A 24508-nucleotide genomic window follows, 5' to 3' on the forward strand; every position below is an offset into this window, starting at 1 on the left:
TGTCATGATTTGGGCTTGTTTTGCAGGTTTTATCCGTTACTAAATATTCTACTTATAGAAAACCCCGTTAAGAATTTTTATTATTAAAGTTTAACTAACACCTCTATGAAGCATAACCCCACTCCCAGACAATTAAACCAAAGTGGGCGGAGCCGAGAGGCACCAAGGGCACGGTGGAGCAAAAACACTGTGGAGGACATAAGATTTTGTCACTATATGTAATGAGTTTTCCTTAACCCTCTAGCTACTTTTTTCAAACAAGTGACCGGCAACAGATCTAGCATTTTTTCTGTGTTGTTGCAGATTTTTATGGCAACAACACGTGAAAGAACAGTTCGCTCTGCAGCAGCTGAGTGAGCAGCCATTTCTGCTCTTAGCTCCTCCCATTTCCTGAGCTCTGCAGTCCGAGCAGAGGAGACTCATTCCAGTTGGTCCATAAACCAAAGGTATCAAACATGTGCAAAGCTGAAGAATTGCTATTGATCAATGATTGCCATCAAGGAGCGTGTCTGAGTGAGATGGTTTTATACCCGAACTCGGACCGTGACACAGATATTAACCAAACTTTACCACAAGTTGATTTGTGTTGTATATTATTTAAAACCTGAATCAGTTTGATTTGTGTAACTGTCATACGTAAGACAATCACATATAAACAAGTATGACAGCCAAAGGTAACAGTAATGCTGTTTCTGCACTTTATGTATTACCAAATGTCACACTGTATTTTTGATCCCAGTCCATCTGCTTGGCTCTCTCATTAACACCCTGTGACTTCTAATGCCCTCTCTGAGCCTCTGTAATCTCAAATCCGGACGCCTAATTGAATTTAGGCCTTGGACAGCAGCAGTAGAATAGGACTGCCATGGAGGCAGCAGACTGTTTTGGACCTCTGACTGAGAGAACAAACAGCTCTATAATTCATCTGCCATTAACAGTCATGTTAGCTTAAATCTTCTGATTGTGTTTTGTTTAATTCAATTTGTTCTATCGCTATAGAAATTATCTTTTTTTTCTGTCTGAGTTGATTTCAGAGCACACACTTACACTGTAAAAAATGATAACTTGACTAATCATTCGAGGAATGATTAGTCAAGTGATGCAAACCAAGACATAAACCATCTGTCAGTGCAATGACAATGGTTGATAAGATGTCTTGTAATTATTTAAACACTTTTTACTTTTGCATATTTGATTTAAATGTGTGAAAGGCAGGTACTAAAATTATTTAGTACCACTAACCAACCTGATATTCTGAACAGAAACAGAAAGATGTTTCCACCTGGAACCAGTCAGCTGGACGGAGTGGCCGGGATCTTCCTCTGACAAACGAAAAAGCATGTTTGAATTAAAATAACTTTTTCTCAAGAGTTTCAAGTTATTCTACACTGTGTGGGTAATTATTAGGAGTATCTAAGCTTCCTAATAGGCTTAAATACTGTTAGGAGTATTTAATAGTATACTTCATGTTTATCCAAGTTGGATAAACATGAAGGTTTAATGGATTTTAATATGGATAATTTTAATATGGATGTAAAGAAACATGTTGAGAAAAAAAAGGAACAAAATATTTCACATCCCGCTTTTGGAGAAAGTGGAAGACAATCTAGTTAGATGGAAATCTCCTATTTTACAAAAAACATTCTTCTTTAGACACTATTTTGAATTCTAATCTAATTTATTGTATAGTGATGTTGCTTTTTGTTACAGTAAGACTTAAATGTTCCAAGAATTTTTCTAGCTTCAATTTTAGAAATTAGATTCATATTTCATCCATGTGTATACTAGCTTATCCATGCGGGGGCTTCTCCAGTGGTTGTTGGGTGAGAGGTCTGGGTCACCCTGGGAGGGTCACCTGTCCATCACAGGACAACACACCGACACACAACCATACTCACTCGCTCCTTTAGAAAATCTAGAGAGACCAGTCAACCTAATAGTCAGCTGACTGTGCAGCCAATTCACCATGACCCTGTCTGTCTCAGTGAATGTGTTTTAGTTTCTGTGTGTGACTTCTAATTCCTCCCTCGACAACCTGCCAAGAATCTAGCCCCGGTTTTCACCAGCCAGTCACATTTTCAGACTGTGCACCTGTTGTTGTGAGAGGAGAAACAAGTCCCACTCTTGGCAGGGGATGGGCGTTGGAAAAATAAATCCACGGCTTGTTTTTCTGACCTTCGCACAATGCAGTCTCCCTCCTTTGCACTTTAGCTTACATTAAAGCAAAAGAAGACCACTGTGCTTGATCTTTATCTGTTCCAGAGATTAACTAACTCCAGAATGTGCTGCACATCAGGAGTTTTTTTTTCCATTCACGTTTACCAGCTGTTGTTGCTCTAAAATGTGAAAATGTGATGGATTCTCTTGCAATAGGACCAATGCCATCTTGTGTAGTTGATGACAGAACATAATGGCAGTCTCCCAAGAGACAGAGTTTACTAGAGTTCAGTAACCAGATGTGTTGAACAGAAGGACGGGGTGGAGGAATGATTTACTGACCATGAGAAAAAAGATGGACTCAGGACAGATAAAGACGGACAGGAAATGACTCCTAGTTACTTCTGGGCTGATTGTCTTTTTTTTTTAATGTCCTCGTTTTGTAAAATCAGAGGGCCACCATCCAAATCTTTGGGCTCAGAGTTCATAAATCAGGGGATCTGCAGCCTCCCTGCTACGCGCCCTGCTGCGAGCCCTGGGACAGACAAGGGTCCAGCTCTGCTTGTTTTACATGTATTATATCACAAATCCATTTGACATTAACAGAAAATCTTATAAACTGACACACCTCTGACTTTTAGTCATCATTTTGTCGAATGGTGGAATTTGAAATGCAGTCTAAATTAGAGCTTATAGTTATTAATTGACTTTGCTTCCTTAATGTTAGCAAAATGAAGTAGAGAGAAATGAAGTGTTTCTTTGAAAATATTTTACATTTCAGATATTCTGAAATCAAAAATACTAAATACACCAACTCTTCCTCTTCCTGTGGACAATGAAGCTACAGATGAAAGAACATATTAATATGCAAAATGAAAAAAAACCTGACTTTTGCTCTCACTTTGTTTTCTTTTCATTTAAGTCAGAAGTTTATATGCACTTAAGTTCACACACACACCTTAGTTTATGTTTAAAGAACTGTTTAAAGAAAATTTTTAATGAAGCTAGCTTTGTAAAGTAACCCATATAATCATGACAAATTATGTTTTTTTTTTTTTTTTAGGAAATTTCATTTGGAGATTGTTAGAGTCAGAAAATCTTCCATCTGCAGAACTTTTTCACATTAAGTCAAACAATTATTTGACATTGACAGACTGTAAGTAAATCATTTCTGAAGCAGGACAGATGTAACAGGCTGAGCATGAATCACTACTCATGTGCTTCTAGCTTTTGTATTTATCATTTTTCATATTTTTCATTTGTTCAAAGCAGCAGTATATTGTTGCTTCAGTGGTGAATAACCGCATGCAAAATGATACTTTACTACATTTCTTTTGTCTACAACAGTAAAATAATTTCAATGATTCAACTTATGTTATTCAGGAAGAAGACAGCCTAGATTAACATTTTCATTCATTTCATAGTAACGTCATATATGAATAAATGCCTGACCTGAAGTAGAAAACCTTTGGAAGATGTTGGCTGAAGCAGCAGCATCATTATCCACACCTAGAGAATTTCTGTACTAACAGGGGCTGAAACAACAAAGAGTGATCTGAAGTCTGATCAAACTAAAACTGACATATTTGATTATAATGACACTCGTTATAATTAAAATAAACACTGGGAATATTGTAAGCCTGGGAACATCACTCAACTCTAAAACATAGGCAGGCAGCATCATGCTGTGGAGTGTTTGTTGAAGAAGGGAGCGGTGCACTTCACAAAATACACAGTCATGAAGAAAGAGCATTATGCAATAAAAATACATAATAACAAAAATGTCCGAGCTCCAACTTCAACAGATTCATCAAATAGAGAGTGAAATATTTCAAACTTTTAATTCTTGTAATTTTCTATAATCATGGCTTACAGACAATAAAAACCCAAAACTCAGAGTCTCAGAAAATAATTAGGAAACCACACCAATTTAAAAAAAGCATTTTTAAAGTATACGTTTTATGTAGTGGGCATGTTATGGTATATACACAGTCATAGGGAAAACTGCTGAGTGGACAGATGCACAGAAGATACAAGAGGTGATTGCTGAAAAAGCTGGCTGTTCACAAAACAATGTATGAGGAACATTTCTATAGAAAGTTCAGTGGAAGGTCGAAATGTGGTGGGAAAAGGTACAGCAGCAACAGAGAAAACTGCAGTGTTGAGAAAAAACATCCATTCAGGAATTTGCTGGAGTTTCACTAGGAATAAACTGAGGCTGAAATCAGAACATCAAGCGTCTCTACACAGACCAATCCCAGGCATGAGGTACAAATAGGAGATAAAGAAATGTGGCCCAAAGACCTCTTTTCAGAGAGAGAGAGTGAAGTTTGCGTTTGTTCTGGAAATTAAAGTCACAGAGTTTGGAGGAAGAGTGAAGAAGATCAGGATCCATGATGCTGGAAGTTCAGTGTGAAGTTTCCACAGTCAGTGTTGGTTAGGCTTCTGGTCCTCTGGGTTTTCTGAAGTCCAACACAGCTGTCTAGAAGGAGACTCTAGAGCACTTTGAATACTCCTCTAGCTGACAGGCTGCTTCGGTCACGGTGGTGTTACCGTGCATAGTTGACCTAACCTTTAAATACACAGATAAGATATTATGAAGGAGAAGATGAGAGACACTAGACCCAACGATGCACATGACCTGGAGGCAGCTGTTAAAGCCACCTAGGCTTTGCTCAGGACTGAGAAGCAGATAGAAACATCAACCTTCCTAAAGATAATAAACTCTGACATTGAAGATGATCTGTTTATCAAAGCTTCTGCTCAAAGTTAGAAAGTGCCACTTCTCTGGACATGTTTCAGACCGACTGTCTGTGCTGTCGTCCCTTCAAACTCCAAGGTTTTTACTCGCTGCACCTCCATTTCAATGTTTTCTCTCTTCTTTTCTTCCACAGTGCTCCAGAATGTCTGAGCAAAGCCAGAGACAGACAGACAGACAGACAGGCAGGCAGACAGACAGACAAGCAGGCAAGCAGATAGATAGACAGGCAGACAAGCAGATGTCCACCGCTGGTGTTTTCTCCACACTGAGTCCGTCCTTGCAGACAGACGTAGAGTGGCCTTGGCTGGATCTGTCTCTGCTCTCCAGACCTGTGTGTTACAGAGTGGGAACCCGGTGCTGAACTGGTAAACACACACCGCCGACTGCTCTAAATGCATGTGTGTGTGAGCTGTTTGTGGCTTAGACAGATGATGACCAGGTTTTTGAAGCTGAAGGAGACCTTGGTGACACCGATCTGTTTTCATGTGCACCAGCTGTTAAGTACTCTGAAAACATTTTTTAACCTCACTCTTGTTTTTGTAGTTTTTATATAAACCACCTAGTTTGTCCAAAAAAAAAAAGAAAAAAGAATCAATACGATGAAGAGGCTTCAAATGAGCTGTCATTGTATATGCCTTCATCTTAAAGCTAAACACCATTTATTCAGGTTTGTTGTGTTTTTCTGACTTTATAAAACAATGAAAGGAATGTTGGCTGTCCATCTCCTGTGCTTCTAATTCAAATTTCTGAGTGCAGCCAGCTTGTGCCAGCATGCTTGTACTCTTGAACCTGAATGCTGAAAAGTCTCCAGGAGTTAATTTGTAGTCTGGTGTCAGTTTTCCTCTCTGGTTGCTCAGGCTGGTTACAGCCACAGGAATCCTGGAAAGCTGCACAGGCCTTAAAAGGCTCCCTGTAAAACTGTGCAGAATGGTTTATATATAGAGAAAGACTTTGTGCAAACACAAACATGTGTTGTTTGTACTACATGTAATAGAGGAATAGAAAACCAACAGACACAGCAGCACCTACACCTAGATTTTTTTCTAGGTGGGGGTGAAGGGTGGCACACTAAAATTGCAATTTCAACTAACTACACTGCAAAACAAAATATGCTCATTAATAATAATAAATTATTGAAATAAATAGACATTTTGAGCATTGCATTCCTAGAATGAACAGTAGGTCAAAACTTTAATAACAAAACTGTTAAATAAGTAATGTTGCATCTTTACGAAGATGCAACATCTTCTTGCATTTGCCTTCAAAATTTTCAGTCAATCCATCAGAAAATCCAAATGAAATTTTTAACCTGAAATTATTTAAATTAGAAATCAAAACCATAAAGATGTAAAAGAAAATGGTAAAACTACCATGTGAAGGCTGAAATAATATTTTAATATCCAGATGCTATTCTCTCTTTGAGTCTCTAAATGTTAATGTGAAATGACCTCTTAACTTGTTTCAAGAGGTCATTTCCCCAACTTTGGGAAGCCCTAATGTAAATGGTCTAAACTGAAAGAGAGCAGGTTAGGCTTCTTTTTGAAAAACGATGCAGACTCCGGTCATCTGCAGAAATGCTCAGATGACTCAGCAGTCGTCAGGTGGATCAGAGATAGTCGAGAATCTGAGTGGAGCTGGTGGACCACTTTGTGTCCTGGTGTGGAAACAATCACCTCATCTTAAATGTGAACAAAACAAAGGAGATTATTGCAGATTTTGAGAGAGTTGGGTTAAACACTACTTTCATCATGGTAGATAAAGTGGAGGTGGTAGAGGAATATTAATTCTTCAGTGGTCAAGATGTTGCAGATCTTCTGAGTGTGTTTTTGGGTGTCATCACTTCTGCCGTCATCTGTTGGAGCAGCAGCATCAGAACCAGGGACATAAAAAGGCTCAGCAACCTGATAAAGAAGGCTGGTTCTGTTCTGATTCTGTTCTGGGGACGACTGTGGAAGCTCTGGAGATGATTGTGCAATGAGAGATTCCTCAAAAGAAAGAAATTGGATAACACTGAACATCTTCTTCATGAGACTGTCATACAAATGTCTTCAGTCAGAGGCCTCAGACTGCTACAGGAGATCCTGAAGCCATCAGCATCTGCAACTATGAAGAAACTTGAACAAGTTAGATTATTTGTTCTACTTGGATTATGAAAGTGTTTTTGAACAAATTGTTAAAATGGAAATTCCCGATCAATAGTTTGCACCCGTCTCTTAAATTCACATTAGCACCATAAAGCAGCTTGGTAACATGGGAAACTAAAGTGGCCAAAAATCAGACCTCAGTATTTAATACCCAGTTCTAATCGTAAAATTGTGATAATTTATTAAATACTTTAAAGCTGCAGTAATGAACTTTTTTGTCTTTTATTCAGGTCAATCCAATATAAAATTATATTTAAGTCAGACAGTTCCCCAATTTGGTGACTAACTTGTATTAAAGGTGCAGTTTGTAACTGAAAAAATATCTGTTGAAGCCATCACCATGTCATGACAGTATGGAATGAGACAAATATGTGAGAAAATGAATCTGTCTTTTCCTAGTGGTAACTAGAAACAGCCAATCAAAAGCCAGAGGTGGGTCTTAGCTCTATCAGATCCTGTTGTGATTGCTCAAGCTGATTAGCATAGCCAGTGATGACAGCGGATAAAAGGTTTTCCTGTAATGGTGAGTTGTTTCTCCACCATTAGCACACTGAGCAGAAAATAGTGAGGTTGACTGACAGCGCTAAGACCCTCCTCCTCCTGGCTCTGATTGTTTTTGGTGAGAAGCAGTTTATTTTTTCAGATGGCAATAGCAGAGGTGGGATAAAATGTATCTTTTTACTAACTTAATATGGTGACAGTTTTAATAAATGTACAAAACATATCCTTTATGAAAGTTACAAACTGCACCTTTAATACAAGTTAGTCACCAAATTGGGGAACTGTCTGACTTAAATATAATTTTATATTGGATTGACCTGAATAAAAAACAAAAACAAAGAAAAAGGCTTCCACACAAGACATTTTTCCAATTGGTTTTTACTCTAAAATTTAAACCTGAACTTAAAAGGGAACCGCTTTTAGAACATTAGAATGAAACTATCTGCAGTGAAAGAGTTGTGCTGCCCCCTGCTGGAAAAACACTGCATGTTACAATATTGCAGAGCAGAAGCTCAGGAAACTTAACCTGCAGACATAGCAGATCTGAATGATCGGCTGCTTTCCACTTGTGACAACCTGCTGAGGAAACTAAAAGTAAAGCTGTGCTGCCAACAGGGAGGAGGACGGTAGAGCCGTATTTTCCTGGAGGTAATTTGAACTAAAATGTTTGTGTTTTCAAACCACCATCTTTGTAAAGTTACTACAGCTGCAGAGTTTCTATAACACGCATGTAAAAATCCTCCTGTACTCTCGGTCATGTTTAATGTGGGGATATTCTCCATCAGATGTGCTTAAGTTATTGTCTTTTCACAATATCACTGGGACAAAACATAATTGTCACTTATCTTTGGTATGATGGTCAAACTTAAAATTTATTAGATGGATTTATTACAAAAGTTAAAAAAAACACATGAGTCAAAGATTTGTGAATACCCACATTTATTTCAAAACATTTGAACGTGTTTTGAAATTGTGAACATGAGCTGTAGTCCCAGTGAGTGGAGCTGGAGCCACCGGATGTTCCACAGCTTCATCTTCCACTGTGAAAACAACAACTCAGTCAATCCATCTGAAAACACACACACAAAAAAAGTAATGCAAGCCATCTGATGCCTTTATTCACTAAGACATCTGAATTGAAATGGCTAAACCCAAGCTCAGATGATTCTAAAATGTTTCCAAGTGTTTTAAGATGAACAAAAAAAGCTGGATTCAAATAAGCAGTTTAAATATCCAGATGTGGTTCCAGCTGTTTGGTCTCACCTATCGCAGCCTCCTGGCTTCTCTCTCAGACTCCAGAAGTGTCAGCACGTCTCCTTCTCTGACGGGGCCCTTCACGTTCCTGATGATGGAGCGGTTGCTGTCGTCCATGAACTCGACTCGGACCTGGAGGAAAAAACAACCTGCATAAGAAACTGGAACTTCTCATCTTCATTTTGTTTTGACATTTTTGGTCTGAGTGAAGTTAAAGCTCACTGGCAACAAGAACCCACTGGACTTCTGACAAAACTAAATCAGTACGACTTCACTAATGTTTCATCCATAACCATGAGCCAGACTATAATGGAATAGTGTCATCTTGAAAGTAGAACTGCCGTAAAGCAAATGTACGTTATGAAGGACAAGAAGAGCACCAGCAGAGGGCAGGAAGCTAACGCTGTTAGCAGGAAGTGCCTCTAAGCCACCAGAATCACCTCTGGAACTTTGGACCATTTCTGAGGAAACAGAAATGTTTTTTTTTTTAAGCAGAAAAACTACAAAAAAACAAACATCTTAAAATCTGTCAAAAAATATATATATATATATATACAAGCAAACCACAAAAATCTCTATTTTAAAAGCCTAATTTCAACCCCAGTTTGAAACAGAAGTGTTTGCAGAGTGATTTGAAGCGATCAGGTGTCTGCAGATCTAAAGGCATGAACAATTTTTTAAAAGTTTTTATAGCATCACGACATCCCAGACTGTACACTTTCCTTGGATCCAGTCACGACAGATGACAATCATGTGAACTTCACCTGGGTAAATATTTCTGATGTACATAGCATGAAAACAGGATATTCTATTAGTTCATCTGAGGACCTTTACTATGATGGCTGAAGATATTTTACAATTGGAAAATAAAAATTCAAAAGTCAGTAAAAGTTCTCAGTTGGAGTGACAAAGGAGTGAAATGACCTGAAGCTGGTGGAAAACTGTGAGATGAAAAAGTCATGGTCAATTTGTTAAATTGTAGTTGTCACACACATTCTTTGCTATTAAATTATTTTAAAAGAAAAAGGCATGTGAGGCTCTTCACATGGTGATGTTAGCATTGTTTTAGCAGCAGATTCATCTTTGTTATGAATGATCACGTTCACTAAGGAAAGGTTCTTGCTGCATGTACTGCAGGAATTAAAATCTTAATTTGAATTTTTTTAATTAACTATTAATGTTGTATATAAAAAAAGGCTTATGTGGTTAATGAAAAATATTTTGTCCGATTACTTGTCAGAATAATCAATAAAATACTCGATTACTAAAATAATCGTTAGCTGCAGCCCTACTGATTATGGTTCTTTTTAATTTTGGACCAAACAACTTGGTAAATATTGGGGCTGCTTCACATTAAATACTGTAGCTTAACAGTAATGGTGAATATGATTACCATAATTTTCTTCACCATACTCTTTTCCATCATCATGATAAACACAACACACCAAAAATTTCATCATTTCGGATCTATAACCTATATCAGTTTTGGTTATAAAGCCCAGAGGAAGTACATCCAAGTGGCCACATTTGTTTGGAAATATGAATTTAAGGCATTCAGCTTGCATAAGAGCCTTTATGCAAGCTGTCTTACTGCTCTGATATTGCACTTTCAATATGACATCATCTACAATGTGGTACAATCTAAAGATATATTAATTGAGAAGTAATCAAAATACCTTCAAGTTACATTTTGCTTTAAGATGTCTGAAATAACGTTCATTAAAGAAGACTACAATTAGGAAATATGAAGTCGGTGCTCTGAGAGCAAAAACATCAATTCTTCCATGAATTAAAAATATGGTCAATATCAAACATTCGAAGTCAGATAATTTTCAAACAGAAACCTAGGCACTACATATCAAAGAGTGTAAATATTAATTGGCAGATGAATGGAAATGACAAGCCCCTACATCAAAAGGACCTTTTTTAAATGCTATATTCAATCCTACCCTACTTCTGTCATCTTTCTCAGTCTAGTTACTGATAGAAAATAAAGCTTAGGAAGGTTAAAACATGTGGGTATAAACTTAAAGAGTGAAAGACAAAAATTCCTCTAACACAATCAACGTCATTTCTATTTCTAAAATGATGGGATGAGGGGAAAAGCTAATAAGGGGCATGGCTCGGTATAAATACACATAAATACATATAGAAGTCTTCTTCAGAGTCAGGATAATGCCAAGATGCTAACCGGTGGAGAACAATGCTAACATACCTGTGTACACTGGCCCTGAGAACCGGTTCTTCCGAGGACCTTTGTGACCTAGAAAATAAACCATAGGTGAACATGAATAAAACAGTTTAATATTTATGACCGAGAACACGAACATAATGTGGAAACATCAGCTCTCAGATAAGAAACTGTAGCACGGACAGGCCTCCATGATGGAAGCGCGACATTAGGACAGTTTATTTCCATTTAACTAAATAAAAACTTTACTTAGCCTTAAAATACTGTTACCAACTGAGTCAGCATGTGTTCATAAAAATGTAAGTCCAAACAAACGACATTTCTACAATAGTCTGATGGGTTTTCTTACTCTAGCAAGCTTAATCGGCTGCACGCGGCTGGCGTCCATGTTGTCAGGTTTTACCAGAAAGGAAGTCACGTGGGGCGAGGAGCGCATATATCCACACTGGGACTTCGAAGTTAAACTCTTATTGATTATTGTTTTTAGATCAAATAAGAGCGTTATATATAACATTAAAATAAACATGAATGCATGCAAATTTCTATCGAACAGACAAATTCAAAACCTTAACATGTATATTTTAAAATTAGTATTTGACTTTTCAACTTCCGTTTCCGGTACCGGAAAGACTTGCCGTAAAAAAAAGTAAAATAAGTCTTTAACACTATGGCATGACTTTTTATTTTTTGGGGGGAAAATATTTTCCTGCATTCTTTGGGAGCTTAGTGGTCTATAATTACATATCAATCATCAAGTCGGACCCCGACACCTCCCGGAACCAGATTTGGGTTTGTTGCCTCAGGGCAACATTGGGGTGTAGAACACCAAGGTTTTCTTCAGTGATTATGAGAAGTGAAATACAAATCAAACAAAAACTAAATTCATAAAAAAACCTTTTTTTGACAAAAATAAATCAGACATGGTTCCAACTCACCAAATATAAAATAAACAACCAATGTTCATTTATGAATGCTACATATAACAAATTATTAAAACGAGCATTTGTGTGTTTGTACGTGTGTATATTTGGCAGAGTTGGAATCACTAAGGATGTTGACATCAGTCTTTTTTTTTCTATTATATGTAAAACATCAGGAAGGAATTGCTTGCTGATGTGAAAAAGAGTGTATATCACATTTCTGGTTCTTGATTATTGACATACCTATGAATCACCATCTGTTTATCTGATTATCTATGGGTTGTAGCAACCAGATTCACACCAGTGACTATAGTTAGGGCTGCAAGTTCTTTTTTTAAGAGTTTGTAATTCTGATTTTTTTTATTTTTTTTGGTAGAATTTGAGCCAAGCCAAGGACAATATTTCCACCAGCTCCCATATCTGGTAGATCTGGTAGTTGCACGACTCGCCCTGTGAAGGTTATAGAATAGAATAGAATAGAATAGAATAGAAGTACTTTATTCATCCCAGCAGGGAAATTACTTCGCAGTTACAGCATAGAGACAAGACACAATAACAACTACCACTGAGTAGTAGTTGTAGATAAAACAAAAAATAAAAAATAAAATATAAAATGCTATAAATTGTAAAAATATAAAATGCTGTTAATATAAAAAGCAACTTAAGAGCAGTCCTTGCAAAGATTCAAAAAATGCAGATATGTACTACAGCAAGTGTGCCACAGTTGTGCAAAATTGGACTGATTAGTGCAGAACAATGATTTAGCTTTTATTGTACAGTGAGATGGCATGTGGCAGGAAGGATTTTCTGTATCTGTCCCTACGACAGCGGAGCTGTTATCAAGTTGTACAGAACACTATCTGCACCAGCCATATGAAGTACCTTGCAGCCCCATATTTTTGGTTTTGGCAGGTATTGCTTAAGTCTTTGCCTGCCTTGGAATAGGGCCATTTATTCATTGATGACCAGCTTATCACCTTTGAGACTAAAGTTAGTTTTGAGGATAAACAAACAATGAAATAATGGTTGTACAGTCGATCCTCATATTTTTATCGGGAATAACCCCAACTTATGAACCGTGCACTTTTTGTCCATGAAATGATCTTGCATCCATCTCCTGTTGCTGTTAGTCAATAATAAAGTTAAAAATTTGGCTTTATAATTATTTTGTAATCAACTGCATATCAACGCACTACAATAATATTGTCTGAACAAAAGGGCCCCAACTGCGCAATGTTGCCCTGAGGCAACAAACAAAAAAAACACAGTTTTAGCATATAAATTATAAAAAATATTGTCTTGAAATGATCTACAATGCTTCTTTACATACTCACAGACAAATATTTTTAATTAGTTACCCAAAATTTAAACATGAAGAAAAGTTATCTATAACTTACAAGTAGGAGGCAAGGTGTAGCATGAAATGCTCCTTCATAAAAAAGACTGCTCCTCTTCCAAGTAAAAGGTCACATGAACCTCAATACCTCTTTTATTTTGACAAAAATATGTCAGGTGGTACTTTAAATCACTTCTCCCCCCAAAAAATAAAATAAAGGAGCAATGTGAGATATGTGGTTTATTGCCTGAGGGCAACGCCCTGTTATAGAGGGTTAATAAACAAGGGTTTTCTTTACTAATATTTTTACGCTTTTTTCCTCGTTTTATTCATTAGAATGAACATATTAGTTATGGGAAATATTGTTCAAAAGAAAAAAGAGTTTTTGGGCTTTTGGTCTATTCATTCCCTTTGACCCCCCACAGACTCATACTGATGTGCCCTATATACAAGATGTTTTGGCACAAAATAACTTTTTCTTCTCTCTACAATTTTGTTAATCGTAAAGAGGGTTGGATAATAAAAAATGCAATAACCTTTCTTTTCTTTTTATTTTATTTTAAGGAAAATCTCACAGTGTGTACAGCTGTACAGCAACAATCCAGACTCTCAGTGACTTGGGGGCAATTTAGAATCACAGAAAAGCTCCAAAAGGGAATCAAACTTAAAACTCTGAACTAAGAACTTCTGATCACATAGTAGAAATTAACCATAGCTGCCATGGTAAATTATTACTGATAACTATTGTCAGTAGTCCCTAACATTAATATGATCAGAATGCATGTAATCATATATATACGTATATACAGTATACTATTGTTATAAAGGCTGAGCCAAGAAAATTTATGTCTGTATCAAACAAGTAGCCCTTCGTGTTACTCTGTACCCGTGAAGTAGCTCCCAGTCTCTAAAAGGTTGGTGACCCCTGACCTACCCAATTCTCAGAAACTCGACTGCAATGGCCCTTATACTTACTCACTACGCAACACTCCACTGTTGAAGAAAAGGAAAGGTTCCAAACATCATCACAGAAAAACAATGTTAAAAGGGATGTTTGCTTTTGGGAACATATTGTGGGATATCTTACAGTTTATTGATAATAGGGATGACAGGATAAATGAAAAATGCACCAGGGCATTCTTGATAACAAAGCCCTGGAGCATTCTTATTAAGAATGTACCAGGGCATGTTGGTACATTCTCATGTTGGAAACGAGAATGAATTTCCAACATGAGTCCCAAACACACATCCAACTGCTAATTGATTTTAGAAAAACAAAGTAAAATAGCTAAAATGGGCATGTCAAAGACTTCACATGTATCCAATTGAAAATGGAAAGAACTGAAGAGCAGTGTAACACTCTTTTATTTATGTATACATGAATAGAAGTGAGCCATTCAAAGTTATTTTCTTCATATTAACTTTAAAGCACACATTCCATATGATTATCAGTTTAGCAAAGGGATTAAATTGTACGACTATAGTTCGTATCTGTAGCATTAGCATGTACAGTACGTAGCCTTGTCAGCAATACTGTCATCACATCACTCTTTCCGCCTTCTTGCTCTCTGAGAATTCAAAGCCCTAAATCACAGTACTAATCCCAGTGAACAGTATTTTTAACTTGCTGTGGGACAGAGAGAACATCAATAGGATTACAGAATCAGAGAAGGCACTGAATCCTTAACATATGCTGCTGATCCTGCTCTCTGACTCAAAAGATTGGTATCACTTTTGTCAGCTGTATTTCACCCACAGGCAGGATGATTTTGAGGTGTAATCTTTTGCTTATGTGATTCTCATGGAATTTTCTTGCTGTTTTTCATCAACTTGATCCTAACTTGGCACAAAACCTTCAGCTGGTTGTACTGCTAAGGAGCGGGCACAATGGCAGCCATAAAGCCCAAGCTGAAGGCGCTGAGAAAGCGTCGCTCCAGTCTTTTTGCCAGTGTGAAGCGGGATCTGAGCTTTTCACAAAGCGCAGAAGAAGAAGAATATGTCTTTCCCTTTTCACAGGACAGCTCGGTAAAACCATGGACTTCGATGGACAACCTTGACAGTCCTGATGGGAAAAAAATAAAGGCGGAAGATTTGCCCAACCCAAGAAGATCAAACATTGTCAACCTAAATATAGGTGGAAAAATATTCCACATCCCAAAGCACTTGGCTCTCCGATATCCAAGGACCAGGATCGGAACCCTTGCTCTGTGTGATGATCCAGTGAAGCGGCTCACTCTCTGTGATGATTATAATGTTGTGAGCAACGAGTTCTTTTTTGATAGGGACCCTATGTTTTTCCATTACATATTTCACTTCTACTGCAGCAATGTCCTCTGGGTGATGGACAGCCTCTGTCCTGTCAACTTTGAGGAAGAGATGTCATTCTGGGGGCTGAAACTGAAAGACACTCCAAGGTATTCTTCATGTGCTTTGTATTCAAAACCTTTATTGTTAGTTGTTGTGTGTGTATTTTAAGGAGAGCTAAGGAATGTACTCTTGTGAAAATGTTTTTCTCAGGTGCTGTCGGATATTGTTTGAGGAGAAGGTAGATGACATCAGAGACCAACTAAAGGTTAACCAGGAGCTGATTGATGAGATTAAACCTCACCAGGATGACGAATGCTACAAGACCATGTTTCTGGGAGGTTTGCGAAAGATTCTCTGGGATTTGATGGAGAATCCGTACTCCTCCCTACCAGCCAAAGCCTTTGCTGTATTCTCCAGTCTTTTTGTTCTCATCTCAATTGTTGCCATGACAATGAACACTGTACAGGAACTTAGGGAATACAAAGTTGCAGGCAAAACCTTCATGGAATGGGTGGAGATTGCTTCCATCCTCTTCTTCACTCTAGAATACTTTTTACGTCTAGCCACCACTTCCAACATCAAACATTTTTTGAGGAGTGCCCTCAATTTTGTTGATGTGGTTGCTGTCATGCCCTACTTTCTCCAGATAATCTTTGAGACATTTGTTATAGATTCAGAAGATGCTAATGCACAAGAAGATCTGAAAGCCATGTCACGAGTCAGTAAAGTCAGCAAGGTGCTCAAAGTGGTCAAGTTGATGCGAATCTTTCGTATCCTGAAACTCGCTCGTCACTCCACTGGCATGAGGGCCTTCGGCTTCACCATCCGCCAGTGCTCTGAGCAGGTATGGACTCAAGGTTAAAAAGCACAAACATACATTGCCATCATTGGAAGTTTTTATTTGTGTAGAATTCAACAAAAATAAAAAACTGGAATGGTACTCAATGGAAAGAAGGGAAAAACACACCACATCACCTATCAGATTGTAAAAATATACCTTAGAAACAGATCTGCAGTAGGAACAGGCAGCTGGTAACGTGTTTCTCATAACATCGCAGGTTTGCTGTCTGTTTCTCTTCATCGCCATGGGCATCTTCACCTTTTCTGCTCTCATGCATTCTGTTGAGGTGGATCAGCCCGGGACTCCATTCAGCAGCATACCAGATGCCTGGTGGTGGGCCGCAGTGAGTCAAGCCCAAACATTAATCTTTTTACAACAACCTCTTGGTTATCAATCAATGAATCAAATTTTATTTGTATAGCACAGTTCAGCAACAGGGCATTTCAAAGTGCACAAAAACACAAAGTCATGCAACATAGAATCAACAATTGAATCATCACCGTCATTAAATTCTTAATTTGTAATGTTTCAAAAGCACCTCCAAACAGGTGGGTTTTTAGTCTACATAAACTCAGTGTTTCAGCCGTTTTTCAATAATCAAAAGGTTTGTTTCAGATTTTCCCTTATTATTAAAAGGGAAAAAAACTTTTCAGCTCAGTTTGATTTATTTATATAGCAGTAGTTCTCAAAAGAATGTAACACACCAACAGGTACAATTTCTATCTGCTTGTTACCAAAACAATTTATGTAAAAAGAATTTGTTCCAGTGCCATTAAATCCACTAAAGACAAAATCATATTATATTAAAGGCAGTTCATTGTTGTTTAATTATAATGTAACAGAAATTGAGTTGATGATAAAATCCCATTTATCACTTACTGTATCTTGAGCAAGGACAAAATGACTTTACACAAAAACATCTTTCTTTGCTAAAACTGCAAACTTAGTTACTTGGCTGTTCTATAAATTGGCATTACATAGCTGGAAAATACACAATACCGCTTCTTTGAAAAGTAGAAGGGATGTACAGGAGAGAAACTTGATAAATAACAGATCAGCCTCCTTTCCTTTAGATGCGCTGAACTATCAGTAAACCTACAGCCTGAGAGCGAAGTGCTCTGATGAGAACACATACGACTATGAGTTTGTCAAGATCAGTAGTAAAACGATATCATTTCACTGTTAGGTTCTTGAGGAGTAATTACATCCCAAAGTGGAGGGAGCTAACAACCTCGTGAGACCTCACCGTTTTAACTGATTTTAGCCATTTAAAAAAACTCAAACTGAAAATGTTCCCACCAGTAGGCTACAGCACCGTGTTAGCAGATATTAAGAGTCTACAACTCCACAAGAGGCTGTTGTAAAGTTTGGTGCTTTTTGTTTTACATTGGATTTGTTATAGATAACACTGAGATTCTTTACATTATCACTAAACTTCACACTGATGCCCTTCAGAATAAGTGACTTGCACGCAGTTTGTATTTCAGGTGCAAAGACATGTCTTTTCTAATCTAAGAAAGTGGTATCATCTCACTATTATTTATTGAACAAGCAATACCTATAAAAGGATAGACGACTTGATAACTGGATTTAGCTATCACTAAATAAACAAAGCTGAGCGTCCAATCATTCTATCAAATGGAGGAATGTGAAGTAATGAGGATTGGTGTGAGTATTAAAACCCTGTCATGGAGTCATTTAGTCTGGGAGACTCCATGACTAACTCTGGTAGATAAGTAACCTTTCTTAATAAGCATAAATATACTCTAATATCTAATACATATGGTTTAAACCTATTGCTATTGCCTATTATTTTGCATCTTAGATATAAGAAATATGGATTTATGAATAGACAGACGCAGAAGTGCAAAAATCAAAGCCTGGTCATGTATTGGTCTTATTAAGGATTTTTTTCATTCCCACTGAGCAGAGACCAACAATATGATTTTGCAGTACGTTTTAAATTATTTTAGACTTTAAAATATGTCATCTATTCATAATTCATAAAGAGCCATAATTTCTGGATTTATTTTAATGGACTGAAATAAAATCACAAAAATAAAATATTTTAGGGAAGTTCAGTGTCTGCCATTTTAAAAACTGTATTAGCTTTCTGGGTTTGAAATTTCTTGTTTCCCCTCTTCTCCCATTTAAAGACCGGGGGATTTATTTAACTGTTATTCATGTGTCTAAAGCCTGAAGTATGGGTTTAATACTTTCATTGGTAGCATGAAGCTGCAGGTAGGTAGTGCTACATCAGATTTATTTAGTTCTACTCAGTCTTAGCTACCCTAACAAAGGACAGAAACTAAAAACCAAACAGATCTAATGGAATGATGGAAAGAGTTTTTGGAAGGTAAAAGTTAGGTGGGGACAAAAGGTAAAAAGTGCATGTGGGTATCTGAAAGCTGACGCTGCTTTCTCCTTCCTGTAGGTGAGCATCTCTACTGTTGGTTATGGAGATGTCGTCCCAGTCTCCTACCTTGGCCGCTGCGTGGCGTTTGCCTGCATCTCTTTTGGCATCATTCTTAATGGAATGCCCATTTCCATTCTGTTCAACAAGTTCTCTGACTACTATGCCAAACTGAAGGAGCAGGAATATTCATTTTCCAACACGGAGCGCACATTCCAGCTTCGGAGACGGCTGCGGCGTAAGTTCGACCGCTGCTTCGAACCGCCACCTGAAGATTCGGATGATGACATTCACTATCGCCCCAGTGGAAGACATACTGACTTTGACTACGACTTTGATGATTGAGATTTTGCCACCTAATTGTATCATCTCTAACCCAAAATGGCCTTATCACCCATGGGTCTGGACAGTATAAAGACCCCATCTGCCTGGATTGCTGAGCCTATGGAGCTGATCTGATTAATCTAAGGGGAGGACACGGAAGCAGCAGCACACAGAGATAAGCTGTAAGCTGTAGCTTTGCAATTGGTCCTGCTAAACGCTTTGGGTGACAGATCATTCCTCTGTCAGGTGGACTGGGTTCCTCCTCTAGACAGCCTGTTATCTACTTCCAAGGATAGCCCTGTCTGCAACTAATGCTGACTAAACTCAAATAGATGTCAAGGATTTCAAGTTCCGATATTACACAATGAATAAAGCAACGTTAAATCATACTGTTGAATTTTTTATTGAAAGTATTTTTCATGAACTGTGCTTTTCTATCCTTTAGTATAGAAAAGCAGAGGCAGCTTAGCCTGTCTCTGCAAGAGAAAATGTTTTTTTTAACCTTTTCAAAACCTTTAGGCAAATACGACATAAAAATTTGCCTCCATACTAATTTCTTCTATTTCTTCTGCACTTTAATGTTTCAGATTGCCAAACAAATTTTTGTATGTAAATTAACCTCAGTGAATGCAAAAAAACTGTTTTAAATAATGTTTTTACTCATTAGGAGAATTTTTTTTTTAAATAGGCTTGGACATCTTGAAAGGCAACACATCGTACCATGATCTAAAGAAACAGAGCAGAAACAAACATATTGACATATATCAGTCTGGAAAGAGTTACAAGGCAATTTTTTTAGGATTTGGGACGCCAGGACACCAAAGTAAGAACATTTTTTTCAAATGGAGGAAAGCTGAAACAACAGTGAACCTTTTCAGGAATAACAGGCCTACCAAAAGAACTCAAAGACTCCAATAACTCATCAAGGACATCACAGTAGAACCCAGAACGACTAACTTAAGGTCAATGTTCACAGTTCCACAGTAAGAAGAAAACTGGGCAGCAAGAGCATCCACAGTGAAGTGCCAAGGCCAATCCACTGCTGACCGAAGCAACTCACAGGCCAATCTCTCATTCACCAGAAAAAAATACAACTCAAGACTTTTGGGAAGATATTGTGTGGACTGACGATACAAAAGTGGAATTTTCTGGAAGGCATGCATGGACTCACATGTAAAACTAAGACTGCATTTCTGAAAAAGAGCATCGTATTTACATCTAAGCAACGAGGTGTTAGTGTGATGGTCTGAGGCTGTGTCACTTCTTCAGGACCTGGATGACCTACTGTATTTAAAGGAACCGTAAATTCTGCTTTTCAGAGGAAATTCCAGCAGGACAAAGATCCAAAGTAAGCTGCAGGTTCACCTCTGAATAGAAAGAAACAACATTCAGGTTAAAGTCTAGATGTAAGTCCAACTGAGACACCGTAGCAGAACTTTAAACAGGCCATTCATGCTCTATGTGGAGGTTGTTGCTGCCAGTATTGGCACCATCAGCTGCAGGCTTAAGAAAACTTTTTTCTCTTACTAAATTAAATCAATAGTTGAAAACTGATCTTTGTCTGATGTTAAATTTAGTTTGGTGCTCTGAAACATTTAACTGTGGCAAAAAACAAAAACAGAAGAAATCTATGAGGAGACCAATACTTCTCCAGGGTACTGTATCAGCCATCATGATAATATCTTCTAATTTGTTTTAAACCTTTGGCAGCCTGTCACTCTCCCACACCACTATGCCCCTCCCCATGCCTCACATTATTGGTAAAAATGGAGCTCCTGTCAGATGACCTTCTCAGCATGTTGCTTAGGTTACTTAAGTTGAAGGGAGAGATGGAGTGAAGGGGCGTGTCAGTGGAGAGAAGAGGCCAAGGGTTTAATTTTGCTGTCAAGGATTAGCAGGATTAGCTCCTGCATCGCCTGGCTGACTAAAAGTCAGTCATGTTCTGTTCTATTTCTGTAACAGAATAATCTGATCAGGTGCATACAGCCAGGTCCTGTTTAAGCACTTACAGGACATTTTAGAGGATAATGCTTTCCTTCTGACATAGACCAGACTCCTAAAATGCTAACATATGGCCACTGGTATTTATTACTGTAATTACACAGCAATCTTTGTTTAGTGCTTCCAGCTTTCTGGATGCTTTACTTATTAGGAGTAGAGAAGCAAAATAACGAACCGGTGTCCATCTCCAGGTGGCTTTTTATGAGTTGACACCATTTTCCAGATATTCATTAGACATGAAAAATGCATAACAATGGAATCCTGTTTCATTTCAGAAGTTTATGTATGCTGCAGGAGAAGAGGGAGGGTGGGGGTGTCCAGTTTTAAGAACTACTTTAAAAAAAATTCAAAATACATTAGAATCTCCTTAAAAAAATACATTAATCATTTTTAAAGATTATTACTTAACTGTTTTTGGGTTGATCAGATTTTCTAGGAACTTTTTATTAGCAATTTATGAGTTTCCCTGGGGGAGAAATATAATGTGACACAGAAGCCACTGACAACAGCTAGATGCCATGTTTGTCTTGGCATCACACACAGAGAGCAGATCAGCTGGGGAGGACTGTCCTGGTTGCTAATACTCTCCCTAGCAACTATTAGGCAACATCTACAAGCAGATGCGTTGTTTGGGAGAAAGGTTAGAAGGATCTACCACTGTTCTGTCTGATAGATTATCTGTGACACTGTGGGACTTATTCTGTCCCGAGGATCCTGGGAACCTGTTAGACTGTGTGAACTCAGATTCTAAATAAAAAAATGTGATGAAATCTTAAAGTTAACTAGATATTGGTTATAATTGGGTCATTCAGCTGGATATGGTCCAAAAACATGTGGAAAAAACAACCTGAATTGATTCACCGGACAAAAAATTACTCTTCAACCTTGACCAGCTCAGTGTCCAAATCTCTCAAAGTTTAAATTTTTTTTTTTTAATATAATGTGCCTCGAGTTGACAAGTGTTGTGGACTGGCGCTACAAAAATAAATTAAATTGAATTGAAACAGAATCTAAGTGCTACAGAAAACTTGAGGGTTGAGCAGAGGAGAAGAAAGCAGCAGTGAGGATGCCAGACTGTGGGTGACCTGGAGAGTGATGGATCAGAGTTTCCTCCCTCCCTATGTTTTCCAAGCTCCTGAAATATCAGTGCTGTCTGACTGGCAAAAGGGTTTGTACAAATGATTAGTAGGTTAGTAGGGTTACAAAAAACTGGTTGTATAAAAAACAACAAAACAAATGAATAACCTAGTATTTCTTAAAATAATGTACTTCAAGTAAAGCATTTTTAATAATAAGCAAAAGTGACCAAAGTTGGCTCTGTACATATAAACTAATTTCTTTTATTTCATTTTCTTAATGATTCATTGTTTGCTTGTTTTTATTGGTGCATATCCATGACAGGAGAGAAAAAAATCTCTATTTAACAAATGCAGAAATGAATATGTTTCTGTTTTATAACATTTCTTCATGAGCACAATCTTGTCCTGCCCGTCTTGAAGAAAATAATGTGTAGTAGCGTCACAAGACCAGCTGAAAGGAGAAATACCAGGAGTTTTATAATGTTGCCACCACTGATTAAAACTCAGAAGTCCTGACAAACTTTGGCTGGTTTTCATGACCCAGACAGACCCAAAGGGATGGGAATAGACTGAGTCAGTGGAAATCTCACAGACCTAATCCTGTGACCTTGGAAGTGTGTTATGTGAATTAACAACAGCTGAGTCATCTGACAGTCCCGTTAGTAACCGTGCTGGTTCAGAGTCATGCTTGTGGCAGCATGAACTCATCTTGTAGATCTGCAGTCTTCAGACTGACTGAATCATCTTATGCAGCCGCTTTTAAATCATACCACCATACGCTACAAGAAAAAGCTAATTATCTGCATGAAGCTGTTCAGCCTGCTCTGTCCATAGTGATTAAGAACTGTTTATTGCCTCAAAATGTAACTGAGGTTAAAAAAGCTTCTTATTAATAAACATGAAACAAGTTTTGAGGGACACTATGCAACCATTCTAACTACACATAGTTTGATTTGTTTCAACAGACAGAAAAGTTCAGTTGTCCTTACTAGGACTTGAAGTGAAGACAATTAAATATCAGATGAAGAACACTGCATATTCTTTTAGTTGATTATTAAAAAAATTCTTTCTTTCTGTCTTTTTGTTTATTATTTATTTTCATATAAACTTTTATATAATGTAAATTGAGAGTAATCAAGGCTCATCTTGATTATAAAATTCTAAGAGTTGACTTTTTAAGAACCATCTTGACATTTACAGCAGATCACATTGAATGCATTTTGGTAATGGGGTATGTGGGCACACTTCAGCCAATGTGCTGACAGCTAAACAGGTTTTTCGTTTAGAGATTTAGCACGCTTGCTAACTTTGAAAATGTTTAGCTTCCTCAAATTAACATTCACGGATGAACTCTAAACCACTAATTCACTTCACTGTTTTGTACATTATCAGCTGAAGAAAGTTCAACATTTGTGTTGAAGTTTTGGTTATTAACTGTTAAGATTCTTCAAGCAGTTAGAAGCAGTTGAACACAGTTTGGGATTTGTTATTCTTACACTTTCAGTTCTGTGAAAACCGAAACTCTTCTCAAATATATTATTTATTATCATTTATATTATTATGCAATGGACTGGCAACCTGTAGGTAGACACCAGCTCCCCCTGGTGACTCTGTATTATAGTGTCTAAGCATATTAGATAATGGATGGACTTTGTAAAGAGTTGATGTGTTTTACAGAATGCTCCTCGTCCTGGAATGTGTATTTTGTTTTGGAACAGGAGGCTCACGCAGAAGCACCACCAGAAACACACCAGGGTTTGTTGTCGGAAGTTATCTTTACTTCAGCTTCAAAATGTACGCATAACTGCAAGTACATTTCACACGTTAACGTGCCACCATTTGCTTTTCCCCCTGTGCTGTCACATGAAGCAATCATCACTATTATGATTTTCCAAGTGGAGCACAGCCTGAGGTGACCAAACTGCGTCAGTGTCCTTGACATCATCTTTCCTAGTTCCTCTCTCCTCCAATTAGCTGCCATCCTTCGGGATGTCTTAAGATACGGGGCAAACACATCTCTCATTAAGCCAATATAAATCACTTTTATGATATTTACACTTAGCTTTTGTAGCATTTATGGTGGAGCATTATGAAAGCAGGTTTTTATCTTTATGTCAGTTTCAGCCTTGAGTTTTGGACTTATTTGTGGCTCAGAACATCCATTTCCCTCAGCAAGGCCAAACACATCTTTTGGAGAAAACCTGCCAGACTAAGCTTTTTTTTTTTAAAGCGCAGCCATGAGTGACACACACTAACTATATAAGCCCCTACAAGTTCCT

The 24508-nt window shown here is 37.7% G+C and overlaps 2 protein-coding genes across 3 annotated transcripts; one reads left to right on the top strand and one right to left on the bottom strand.

The window, feature by feature from the left end:
• Window positions 1-8485: 8485 nt before the first annotated feature.
• rps28 (ribosomal protein S28) lies at window positions 8486-11510 on the bottom strand. Of its 2 annotated transcripts, none has more exons than XM_028021825.1 (4): window positions 11358-11510; window positions 11033-11080; window positions 8827-8949; window positions 8486-8603 (listed from the first exon to the last, which is right to left on the bottom strand). In XM_028021825.1, exons 1-3 carry the CDS (start codon window positions 11442-11444, stop codon window positions 8827-8829), a joined length of 258 nt encoding a protein of 85 aa, XP_027877626.1. In that variant the 5' UTR covers window positions 11445-11510; the 3' UTR covers window positions 8486-8603. The 2 variants fall into 2 exon arrangements, with proteins under 2 accessions (XP_027877626.1, XP_027877627.1); XM_028021826.1 differs by having other exon boundaries at window positions 8486-8632.
• A 3453-nt stretch (window positions 11511-14963) lies between these two features.
• LOC114146025 (potassium voltage-gated channel subfamily V member 2) lies at window positions 14964-19573 on the top strand. The gene is made up of 4 exons (XM_028019762.1): window positions 14964-15678; window positions 15782-16415; window positions 16630-16755; window positions 18847-19573. Exons 1-4 carry the CDS (start codon window positions 15152-15154, stop codon window positions 19168-19170), a joined length of 1611 nt encoding a protein of 536 aa, XP_027875563.1. The 5' UTR covers window positions 14964-15151; the 3' UTR covers window positions 19171-19573.
• The last annotated feature ends 4935 nt before the right edge of the window (window positions 19574-24508 follow it).

The sequence above is a fragment of the Xiphophorus couchianus genome, chromosome 6 (genome assembly GCF_001444195.1).
Source record: "Xiphophorus couchianus chromosome 6, X_couchianus-1.0, whole genome shotgun sequence".
Lineage (NCBI taxonomy): Eukaryota > Metazoa > Chordata > Actinopteri > Cyprinodontiformes > Poeciliidae > Xiphophorus > Xiphophorus couchianus.